Below are 13,127 nucleotides of genomic sequence, written 5' to 3'. Positions count from 1 at the left end.
CCCCCCCCCCCCCCCCCCCTGAACTATGTTTGGGGGACATAATTAGAGGATTCACCTGTCCTCAGCTCAGCGACGGTGAAAATAACATTAAACACCGCGAAAACAGTGCGGCGTACAGTAATAGTGGTTCACAGTAAATAATGGCTACATGAGTACCAATTAAATGCTTATTCTATCGCCAAAACGTATACACGCTTCTTTAAGATCTATCTTCATTCTTTTTGGGGATCATTCATGTCTATCCTTAACGAAAACTCAGTATTACAAGTGGCTGAACAAATAATACTTATCCGTACATGGGCTTCAATCGTAAGGTGCTTAAATAAATTCCTTTTAAAGATCCGTTACAAACACTATACTTAATCTAGTACAAAACAGACCGATCGGAAATGCATGTAAATATATTCAAATATTCATACACAACCTTAAAACATAAAAAGGATACATGTTGATGCATCCGTTTTAATTTAATGTTGATTGTTTGACAAATGAAAATTAAGTTCGAAACTTTAGATTTGGCGTTGTATAGGTAAATAATGTAGACGAATTTTGCCTACAGAGTACTAGGCTTTCGGTCAGTCGATTGACAAGAGGACCTGTACTAACATGCTCTGAACAAATAGCGTTATAAAAAACCAAAAGAGGTCTTAACGACCCGTGACTAGCTCTATGTATAATGACAAATCCCGGCTCACATTAAATACAATGTGTGTCTATATTGTGAAGCTCTTTTCAGTAATAAGTTTACCCTATCGATAAGACTTTGACGCACTGCCGAACGTTATTCGGGTCAGCCGATGACAGACAGCTATTGGCATGAGAAACGGAGTGTGTATTTTCGGTTTACTGTTTTGTTTCCGGATCAAACATTGACTTTAAATGTCCCTTCTGTATAGGATGGTGTGCAATCAAAGAACTGGGCATTTAAGTTAATAGAAATGCCCCGCTGTGACTTACAACTTCATTGCAATTGCCGTGGCGGAATAAATATGGACTTTTACATAGTTCGTTGACTCGAGATAAACAGAACAATTTCGATTTGTAACTTGAAAGGATATTACACCCATCTCCCGCATGTGATATGCGACCTTAACCAGCTTCCCTATTGGAACAGGTCATCGTTGGATTTCACGGTAAACGCCTAAATGCTTGCTAGAAATCCATGGACAACAGATTTTAAAACAGCTTGACCAATTCGTGTGTGTCTGAAATATTAAGAAACAGAAGTTTTAAAGAGTGATTGATCAATACATGCATGTCTGGAATCGAATGTTACAAAGTAATCTGAACAACTTGACCAAATCATCTGTGTCCGAAATCTATAAATAGAAGAGATTATGTTAAAACCAATCGACCAGTTTTTGATGTGGAATAACTGACCGTTGGATATTCTTCTTTTAAGGACTAGTGTGGATTTTGTTATACATCCAGCCATAGGTGGCTACAACATTTCAGTGTTCCAGGTAGTTCTTGAATGTGTTTATATATATTTTGTGTAATTCTATGTTGAAGAGTAATATCCATCCGATAATCGTGTGAAATTAGTCTTAACAGAGAGATGTCATATCATCACTATGCAAATATACGCGAAGGATTTTACTTTATTTGAATTTGTTTTGATATTTTTTCACGGATGAGTCGAAATTTGATGTACATATAATGAAATTTGCTATACTCTAGGTACTACTTGGGCCAAAACTGCCTCAAAACGTTACAGGTGTCATTGAGTCCCCTACAGTGACAGAGGTAAACTGTTTGGTTGCTGATGGTCAAACTCTATTGTGTCTGTGTTGTGTGTGTGTACTTCATATGAAGTATTAGAATCGTTACTTCAAAGAGGTCGCGTGACAAAATTATGTTAAAATGGCGAAAGGAGGAGGAGAGAAAGCATATTTTGTTGGAACGATAAAAAAGACAAATGAACCAAGTCGAAGTTTGGCTCGTGAGACAACCAAAGCGTCAATTACTTACGTCACCGAGCAGACGATAAAAGCTGGGGAAAGGGAAGAGGAGGGATCACCTTCCGGCGGTAGTAAAAAAGTACGTTTCATTGAAACACAAAATAATAAAGAACAAGCGTCTAAATATCCAGATAGCACATCAACAACATTACAGACAGAAACTACGTCCGGAGCGAAGGGGTCAAATTCGAGAACTGGTCCGAGAAATACAGCGAATGAAACACCGCAAAAGTCTCTTAGGACCGACTCAAGATTCAGCAAAAATGGGTCTCCAACAAAATCCATAGGAACTCCGTCTCGTGCTAGCTTAGCATCGAGTAGATTAAGTTCCAATGGGACAGCCAATGCATCCGGAGGTGTTCCTCAAAGTCCCGGAAGTCAACAAACTGAAACTGGAAGTCAATTTAAGTTTAATGCCAGTGCGGATGTTACTCCGGATTTGCATTCTTTAATTTCTCCACCTGGTAAGACAACCGGAAATAGTTTACCATCAGCGGCGTCAAGCAGTAAAAGAAGTGATGACTTCCGGTTCCATGCCGGATATGAGGACGATTTCGAAAAAGAGGATGAAAACCCAAAAGGAGCGAAAGGCGGAAAATTTGCTGCAACTCCGACTGAACAGTGAGTAGATGTTTTTAGTTTACATAAGGAATAAACGCCAATCTTGTGCTTAAGTTTATATAAAATGTACTAGTTTTCAATGTCAGTTTTCTCCTTCCTGAAACTATATGTGGTCACTTTAGACAAGTTTGCATTACTGTACAACTGTCCGTTATCTTCATTAAATAATTTTACTCGGTGATAAATAATATCACTCGTGAATCACTCTTGGATCAAAGGAACTTGACGTCGCTTTGTCGATACTGCACTCCGTTTGTAGAACAACGAATCGCTTAAATAAGGATACTAATGTAACGTTAAGTGTTTTTAAAAGTAAAATAAACTCAATCCGTAGCTAGTCAATATAATCCGTTAATCCACTCTTTTCTGAAATATATCGCCAAAAACACACTTTGTGTTCATTGACACTCGAGAGTCCCATTTTCAAGTTCAATAAATTACGAAAAGTCTGTTTATTTCCGTTGAATTATTGATAAGTTCATAACTGCACCAAACGTCTTTTGAAATCAAATTCATCTATTAAGTATAAAGTTTTACGCATTCTTTGCTTTTAACATGGTTGTTTAAATTTTCAATTTTAATGTTATTTATTAATAAAAAAAATCATATAATCAATATTTGCTTTTGTCCTCAAAATCTATATATTTGAGTATGAAGGTTCAATCATTTTGTTTTCTTTTATCTTGTTGAAAATGTACTATGAAATGTTTGAATAAGCTTGTCGTTATGCTTATCAGGATTCGAACGATCGAGCCTAGCTCTGTCTATTTGGATAAGTTATCATTAAAGCGCGTTGACTACCGTGCTCAACAGTTGTGTTTACAAGTACACAAAGTTACAAATAACCCCAGTGACGACTTGGGAGTACTACTCTTATAGAAACTGGTCTGGTAGTTTATGTGTTGAATAGGTAAATAAAATAATTTAAAACGATTCCCTTTCAAGGTGATTTGTAACAGAATCAAGCAAATTGATATGTAGTCATACGGAATATATTGCGTAGCCCGGTATTGGTTTGGTTTTATATTGTTTAACGACCTATCACCAGCTAAGGTCATTTAAGGAATTAATTGAGTTTTCATTTTATATGAGGTTTTTAAACGGGTCCATGACCCGTATTCATGAAACCGATGTTATGCTCAAACCCAGAGATTCTGTGCCCAAGTCCAATTTCTTGTGCTAGTGATAAATTAAAAAGAACAATCATATCTTGTCAATGATATGTTAGAAATTTGGACAGGCTTTATACCGAATACTGTTTTCAATTATTCCACTAGAATTTTTGACCATGTTACATAATCTAAGGGAGTTAAAATAAAGTTAACTTGAGAACAGAATTCACGCTTGAGCATGAGAACGATTTCATGAATACGGACCCAGATATGTGACATTGACTCGCATCATTAACAGTACTAAATGTAATAAAATCAAACTAACTGTCTACTCTATAGTGCCAACACTCTCTGCTACTATCTCAAGTTCACAATGTACAGCATCGTACCGGGCCAACTGTTCGAACAAACAGCTCGACAAAGGTGGATGTCAGTTATGAGAAAATACACGAAATACCAACGCATTTTGATTTATAAAGAACTTAAAAATGTTGATATCTTCAGTGCGCTCGAAATTTTGGCAAATAGCACAAAAATGATCGATTTGACAGGCATGTACTGCCACGTCTAGTCCCAAAACTTAAGTGGGGCAGGATTATGTTAAATGAGTATTTAAAGATTTAAGTCTCTTCGGTAGCCAAACAAACACAATTGTTTTAATTTCGAATTAATTTCATTACAACAATTAAATGTTCTAATGGATTAGGCTCAGACTTTAACCAACAGCCTTTTAAGACAAACACTCAAATCTAAAAGTTTTACATCTAAAACGTTACTCGAATGTACCTGAAAATGTTCGACTTCATGGAGAATCAAAAATCTTCCTATACTTAAAATTTCTGTTCGGAATAGAGAGGTTCTTGGAATACACGGGTTCAACTTGCATACGTACACAGTTTAAAGTTCTGATTTAGCAGGCTTCTGTATGATACATGTTTAAATAACATAACATTATATACACTGACACCTACAATGTAGCTAACCAACTGATTTAAATAGATTTCTGAAGTATGCAGTATAATCTGGGATTTAGTTTGGACATGTTATAACATGTGATTAATTCAAAAATAGGGGTCTTTGTTTGTTTGTTTGTTTATGTTTAACGGCCCATCGACGGCTCTGGTCATTTAGGGCCTATGTGAAATTTACCTGATTTTTTCAATGTTCGATTTTTTTTTAATGGAGCAGCAAGTCACATAAAATTGTATATGAGTACTTGGGTGAATTTAAAATCAGTTCATTTTCTAAATTGACAAAATAACCCGTCATTACAGAAAAATGTCTTTTCAAACCAATCCATGCCCTATTAATCTTCACTAAATCAACTGGGATAAGTACCGCTTATAAAGGGCAGTCAAGGTCCCCGGCGACAAGAATACATAGCTAAACTTACGGGTATGTAGGTTATTCTCATCAATCAAGTACGGATGTATTTAGAGTCGTTCACATGTTGGTGTCTTTGACATGGTACATGTATTTCAGTGTAGTAGCAATGTAAATTCGGTATCAGATCGGCGCTAACGTCGTTATATTGCCCGATAGTGTTCAGCAGAATTGATCACTTTCCCCGTATTATTCTGACAACTGAACGTCGATAGACGTGTTAATGTAGTTTAGCTGTGGAATGATTTAGATTAAGGAACATTAATAGCGAAAAAATGGTTCAGCGTTTTTTCAAAAGCAGGTCACGTTTTCTTACATACAAATACGTATCAATATACCATGTTTAGATGCCTTTATAGGTCAAGCTTATCAAATGTTAATATATTGGTCGAGTGTTAATTGTTCATACACAAATTTGGATTAAGGAATTAAACTTTGAAGTAGTCTATATAGCTAGCTACTCACTGTTTACCATAGCGTTAAGTTCAGTGTAATGGTGAACCCGGATTATCATATGTAATTTACTATAATGGCGTCTTAAATAACCCGTTTAATCGATTCCACTTCAATTAATTGCTTTTCCGTTTTTAATTGAAGTTTGTAAAAAATATAAAGAAATATATTAATAAAATCAGTTAAGGTAAATTGTAATTAAAATCCGAATTCAATTTTCCGTTCAACTGCCTACTGTCAAACATCAGTGTCAAGGATACCCACAGTACAGCTGTACCTATATATATATATATACATAAGTTGATGGTCGTGTTAATGATGTCAAATAGCCAATGTATAAGCATCAGGACCCGGATGCTAGTGCAAGTCTGGCCGGGCTTCAAGAATACATGTAACTGATGTGGGCATACAAAATGTAGCTGATGCAGCTTCAAACGCTTGGAGAATAGGATTGTTGGTGGGGAAACGATCCCTCCTTCAAGTCCAGATTGATGCATAAACTAACGAAACGCAAGTTATGTCGGTATCTAAATTGCATAACGCGTCATATTCGTTAAGAAAAAACCCGTCATACCCTTTGATTTACCGATGATAGAGGCTGTTGTAAAACAAAAGACAGACACACGAATACTCCGGATGTGAATTTAAAAACTTTCAAGTCTTATAAAAAGCATTTCTTTTGATATTCTTGTTGTGCTTCATGTCCTTTTTCTGTTCAATAAAGATACAAAATATTCTGTTTGGTTCTGGCCTCGATATGCTTTTTTTTTAAAGGGGGAAAATAAGTGCGTCTTGATGTCAATTAGAATTTAAGTCTTTTTAGATGAAAAGATGCCCGGAACATTCGTATTCCTATCTGTAGCAGTCCCATTAAAGTATCTTGATTGAAAAGTATTCTTGATGTCTGCACATAAATGTTACATGTACCATGCATCCGGGACAACAACAGTGACCTGATTAATAGTTGTAATATACACAGTCCTTTACACATACAGTCTCAGAAATGCTCCTTACAAACCGTTATTTTTGTAATTTTAAACACCCATTTTTTTTTTAAACCGTGACGAACAGCATAATTTCTGTCTCAGAAATCTTCATCATATTCTTCCATCTGCTTCATCTTAGTTTCCTATATTCGGATTTTCATTTCCGAATTTTTCAATTTGTTCTTTATGTTGTATACGATAAAAACATTGATGACTATAGCGATAATAACAAATCAATATAAAAAATGAATCATTAAAAGCAACAATTTTGTCAATCACCAAGCATTTTCTTTCTCCGCTTTCGTTTGGCCTCTTTCCCATTTTGAGTAGCATGCATTCCAGCGATATTTTGTCATATTTTGAATAGATTTTGATTGATCGAATTATAAAGATTGTTAGATCCGGGTTTGTATATAATAAAAGAGAGAGAGGGCCGCGGTGGCCAAGTGTTTAAGGCGTCTGACATTCTGCTACCATTAGCCCTCCACCACTGGGTCGAGGGTTCAAGACCTACGTGGGTCAGTCGCCAGTAGGTCGGTGTTTTTTCTCGATTCCATAGCTGTTAATGGGACGTAAAACACAAACAAACCACACCAAATTATTCAAAAAAACTCCGTTTTCAATAAAATTTCAGTAAACAGTAGAACCTGTGAGATTTAGTGTAAATACGCTAAAGTAAATGTATTTATTATTCCAAAAACATAACGCTCTTGTAACAAGATTAATTTACCAATACAAGGCCTATATTTCTGATATATCGATACACCATTGAAATTCTAACAGGTTCCGTTTAAACTTGAAAGATCTCAACACAATATTTACCCTTGACCATTGGTCACTATTTATACAGTATAGCATGAGAATGGTGGTCAGAAATTTTGGACTGTGTCAATATTAAGTACTTCAAAAAGTAAAGAACATGTTACAGTCAATACCTTCTTCAAATATGTGAAGACCTTATATTTAGGTTAAGCTTGTCCACACACTGTGCCCTGGAGAGGTGTGTTAATGCATTGCGAATTTTACGATACAGAGTTAAGTAGGGTAAGAGTAAGAAAATTATGAAAATCATGCGGCCTGTTTCGATGATTTTTGAAAAAAAATATGAATGCAATTTTGATAAACCTGCAGAAGAATGTACAATTATACCAATCCCGAATGTTTTAGGCATTGTTACAATGTATATGAATACAGCTTTCTATCCGACACTTCAGGTAATATGAGATGATTATATTTATATCTTACCATCCGACAATTTCGCTGATCATTATATAGAGAATAATACATGTCTTTTTTTCCATATCACACCCAGTATCAACCCGAGACTGCAATATCAGCCCGAGGGCCGAGGGCCCGAGGGCTAATATTGCATGGTCGAGGGTTGATACTGGGTGTGATATGGAAAAAGGCATGTTTTATTCTGTTTACATACTTTTCACCTTCTTAAAGTCCTTATTCCTCAGAAAAAAATCATAAAATTAGTCTTTACATAAATCAGAAAGAGAAGTATTTTTGTTGTGTAATTTTAGACAATTTACTTGTTTTTTAAACACAAATAAATATATTGTCTTATTAGTTTAAACATATTTTATTGCCAAAATAGTGACAACAGGATTGGGCACANTACGGGTTTTGGGGTGTGATACGGCGAGGGCTGATATGGGTTAGAGCAATTGTGTCGTATCGCATATACAAAAAAAAAACGTATTTATTAGTAAGTATGTAATAAATACGAATACAGCTTGCTGTCCCTTACTTCAAGTCATACTACAAAATGTAAATCAATACAGCTGGCTATCCGATACTTCCGGTGATGGTATGTGGATATCTGTATTTTGCTCTGCGTCACTTCCGATGATATCAGTACATCTTGATATCCTATTCCTTCGATGATACATGTACTACGAGAATGCAACTTACTATCATATACAATGTACTTCCGGTGATATTACGGCAATACGGCTTGCTATCTAAAACTTTCGGTTAAAATTTAAAATACAGCTTGCTATCTGACAAGTCCGATGATTTGTTAAGGAATTTAACTTCCCATCCTACCCTATATCTCCGATGATATTATGTGAAAATAGCTTGTTATCCAACATTTCCACTGACAGTATGTGATTAAAACTTGCCTTTCGGCGCCGACTGTTTTCGTTTCACCATATATACATGTATACAATTAAGAAAAAACATAAACACTCAAAGTCGCCATTTTTGTCACGTTACCGCCGTTAAGACTGGTGGTAAAGAGGGGAAATACTATTATCTGACGATGTCGTAAATTATTACATATACATGATGTGATCAAAATATTAAGTAAATTCTGCTTCAAAGAACTGAAATGAATCCATTGTCGTTGCTATAGTTCGCTCAACTATCAAATATTTACCACTGTCTGTCCTTCAATACATCAACTTAAAATTTTAACAAATTGTATGCATCGATACTGCATCAATGATTGTGTACTAGGACTTGTTTATGTGCCGTCCGTGTGTGTAAAAAACAGCATTGCGATAAACATCAGTACATGGAATAATTGAACGATTCAAAGGAAATTGTGAGGCTTTTAGTTTAAAATGTCAAATTTAAAAGATTTTCAATGCTGACACAGCAAATTTCACAATAGAAATCATCGTTTTTTCCCGAACACTTACGCAAGTATTTTAAAACGTGGACAGGTAAAAACAGGAACTCTCCTTCCTACATGTACATTCGAGAGTGTTTAATGATCGCGGGGTGTGATAAAGTGTTTAGGGTGCAATAAAGGGTCTTAGGTCTTAGTTTGCGGTGTGAGAAAGGGTATGATTTAGTTTGATTTATTAAAACCTCCATGTGTGTGTGCTAGAGGCGATGTGTTGGTGTATTTGCATTCTTGTGGTAGTACGAATCTGATGCTGAATTTAGATTGCTATACCTACCTGTATACAATGTATATGTAGCTATCAGATTCAACGAAACGCGCAATCTACAATCCCCCAACCTCCATCGGGTATGAGTGTCTCGGATGCGACAAATGGTATATGAGTTTAATAAAGGGCCACGGATGTGATAAAGATATAGGGATGTTGTTCTAACGGCTATTTGGTATTTGGGGCTGAAAACGGAACTCTAAAAGTGTGGAAACGGATACAAAATGCGAGGGTTAAAGCGTTTTGGGGATTTTTGTGTAGCATGATCATTTAGAATAGCAAACGTATGAATTTATTTAAACAAATATCTGAGGATGACAATTTAAATGTTATCATTTTATTAATTTCATGTCCTAGTAGGTTGTCTAGCAATAGTATTTACATATATCTTTAGGTGACCATCACAAGTGAAAGGGAATCACATATTAAGTTAAAGTTAGAACGAGGAAGTGAAAATGGATTTAAATAAACTGTTTACTTACCTATGCTATCGAATAATATCTTGTGTCTGTATTTGGTTTTGTGTACGGTACATGTATACTTATGTGTAATTGTGGGTTTTAAATCATGTAAAATGCTTTGAAAAAAAAGTCCTCTACAACTAATTTCAAACAGAAACGTTTAAAATAATACCTTGCTTCTATATTACAAATTACTCAATAAAGCACCTATAATAAATGTTAAACCAGGAAGTTTGCCTACTGAAGTAATCCTACTTAAGTTATGTACATGTACGTGTAGTCACCGGGGATTCAACTTGTTTTTTAATTTGATAAAAGAAAATTCTCGTCATATCTCTTAGGATTTTTTTAAAATACTTGTTATATGTCTCATTTTCTCTGTAGAACGATAGCGAAAAAGTTTTTAGAAAGGTGCGTCCCTTAAATGGCTCTGTTGAGTCTAAAAAAAATGTGACTGTTTGAAAAAGTCCACATGATTGTTCGCTTATTCGAAAAAAATGTCATTCTGGAATTTGAGGCCAAAACCAATAGTGTACACTAAAGTAGGAACAGAAAAAGAAATGGTGCAATGTACATGTATATTTAATTAAGACCGAAATGGAAAATGAAAAAAACAGATTCGGTTTTTAGAAAAGTTTGTTATTGTTACGGAGTAGCCTCGTTTCAAGTTGGAAGAAAACACAACAAAGAAAATTCATCATATCGCAATTATATTTTATAATTTAATAACACTCGCTGTTATTTATTTTTTCCAATAAATCAATATCCATGCATTGTAAATACATGTAAGATGGCAATAAACGCGGAGGAATACTACTTCATAATGAGTTATATTTAACTATAAATTTCATTTAAATATTAAGTTTAATGGCAATATGAATGGTTAATCTCTACTCGTCTCAGCACGCCAAAGCGGAGTTTACTATACTTCCCAGTGGTTACCGGAATCTATTATACAGCTGGATTGTCAGAAAATCTACACACCAACTGTATTTGGATATAAACCTTGTAATAAATACTGACTATTAAATTGGATAAATGATGACTGTTAAATTGGTTATCTGACAGTTAGGCTAGTGACAAACATTTAATCATTTAAATGTATAAAGGTATATTGATCTACGTCTATACAGTATACATATTATTGATTTTACTTCAAGCAGGATCAAATCCCGACGTAAAACTCGGCTCGGGCAAAACTGGTTGCCCTGCTGTAACCCATCAAATGCCTTGGACGAGGCCTACGATGTAATCCGCTCCCGAACGATTTAATTTTTCTTTGCTACATTTTTCTTTTCTTTTCTAGTGCTATCCACCCTTGTTGATAATAGTGTGTCAGTCGTCATTTATAAGGTATTCATAACATGCTGGGAGGGCGTTGAATACCAAACGAATCAAGTAATATACATGTAAACAACAGTTGGGGGTGTTTCTAATTTTGTGTTAGATTATGCTATAAAGGCCTATCGAAATTACAATGATCGATTGTTTTAGGATTCTGCGGTCTCGCAACAAATGATATCTTACTACACAATGTCTAATTACAATATTAAGGCATATTATTATTATCTATGTTTCACACATTTGTGTGCGTTATGTTAATATTCTCTCTAAATATAAGCTGTTTTGCAGTAATAGGGCCTTTCAGAGTATTATTTGCCTATCTGGGTTTGTTTTTTATACTGTACGCTGACTAGATATACATGTATATGGACTGGCTTTTCAATACACAATCCATAAGTTTAGACAGGGCCACATAAACGGAAATTATAAGGCATATACCATTGCTATTATCGTGTTGGCGGTTCATTAAACATTATTTATACCAGTGTGGAAAGACTTCCTTGGATTCCGGTCAGTAAATATCCTGTGCGTTTCCAACCAACCCAACACTCCAAAGAGATCAAAACGGCGTCTTTATATAGAGTACGCTTTATTGATACACTTCTTGAAAAACATTGACAATTGTCGTCGATAAAAGAGTTGCCCAGAAGGGAGTTAACCAAATACAACAAAATCGATCGATTTCACAGTGACGTCACGGTCTGATGAATTTATATATCTGTATTTATATACCGAGACAGGTAGAAGGAATATCTATGGTCTTATTTATTTAAGTTAGGTTAGATTTAAACATAACGTTACACGCAAGGATAGGAATGAGGCAGGGTCTACCGATGACAATATTACATGTGTTCACCAACTCATGCTGAGACGGTTTGGATTCTTAGCAGCGTGCGCAAATCACACAGATCGAATAACCGAACTGCTGGATAAACATTTTTATGATATTCTAAACTAGAATAATTCTGGATGAAAAAAAAATCACATTTGATTTGTGGAGTTTACAGCATAGAACCGTTATGGGGGTTTTATAAAGAAAAAAACAAATAAAAGTCGGCGGTTTGTTTACCTTTAACGAGCCAATTACCGCTCTATTGTGATTCGTTAAAACCCGACGTAGAGCAGTAATTAAAGGCATTCAATGTGATTATCTGCTCGGTGATTTTAAGTACTCTTACTAATGGGCACTGGTAGTTCGGCACAGTAGTCGCGGATGGCTGCGTATGTGTTGAATTACGAATTTAATTCGTTTGTAATAGTAATGTCCTATTTTGATTAAAACCTTTAATTTCTGGATGTTACTCTGTCGACACACGTATATGGGAACAATCAGCAGCGTAAAACGTTCGTGAAATGTGTTTACATGTAGAATCTATGGATTACCTTCAAGTTAAGATGTTTAATTTTGCTTCCGAATGGATTACTTTATTGAGGGTTGCATAACATGACGACGGACACCCTAAATTTACCTTCGATACGGAAGGTTCAGTTCCTTGTGACGTCAGACGAATTGGCTTCAAACGGGTAGGTTGTCTTTAATCTTTAATGGAAATGTTGATTGTTATTTGTAGTATGACATATGATTCAACTTTATATATAAAATGTATGGTCGTTTAATAAGACAATTGGTAGACCTAAAGGTCGGCAAAGAAGTTAAGGCTCTAAAGACATTCATTTCACGCATATGTACATTGTATCAAACATTTCAGGTTTGATTTTTTAATGACATATAAAATGTCAAATTAATTGATATTCGATGCAAAATGTAACGGTTTTCAAAGATTAACATGTTAGGTAGATATGTAAAAGTGTGAAATCATCAAATGAGTTATAAACTGGCAATAGAAAAAGGTCACAGCTAATAGGGTAGCGTACTTAAACATTGCATGTTGGGAGG

General features: G+C 35.2%; 1 protein-coding gene across 5 annotated transcripts in view; it reads left to right on the top strand.

Moving 5' to 3' along the window:
- Window positions 1-709: 709 nt before the first annotated feature.
- Window positions 710-13,127, top strand: part of LOC110462307 (mucin-5AC-like) — a 60,070-nt gene continuing 47,652 nt past the window's right edge. Inside the window, exons 1-2 of one of the 5 annotated variants that reach the window (XM_021516221.1) lie at window positions 716-1,463; window positions 1,681-2,582. In XM_021516221.1, the coding sequence (XP_021371896.1) occupies window positions 1,864-2,582 (719 nt within the window). In that variant the 5' untranslated portion in view covers window positions 716-1,463; window positions 1,681-1,863. Of the gene's footprint in view, window positions 2,583-11,948; window positions 12,755-13,127 lie in introns of those variants that run through there. The other 4 variants (XM_021516224.1, XM_021516223.1, XM_021516222.1 and 1 more) reach the window with 4 other exon arrangements.

The sequence above is a fragment of the Mizuhopecten yessoensis genome, unplaced genomic scaffold (assembly GCF_002113885.1).
Source record: "Mizuhopecten yessoensis strain PY_sf001 unplaced genomic scaffold, ASM211388v2 scaffold10771, whole genome shotgun sequence".
Lineage (NCBI taxonomy): Eukaryota > Metazoa > Mollusca > Bivalvia > Pectinida > Pectinidae > Mizuhopecten > Mizuhopecten yessoensis.
This window is presented reverse-complemented; position numbering and strand designations above follow the sequence as displayed.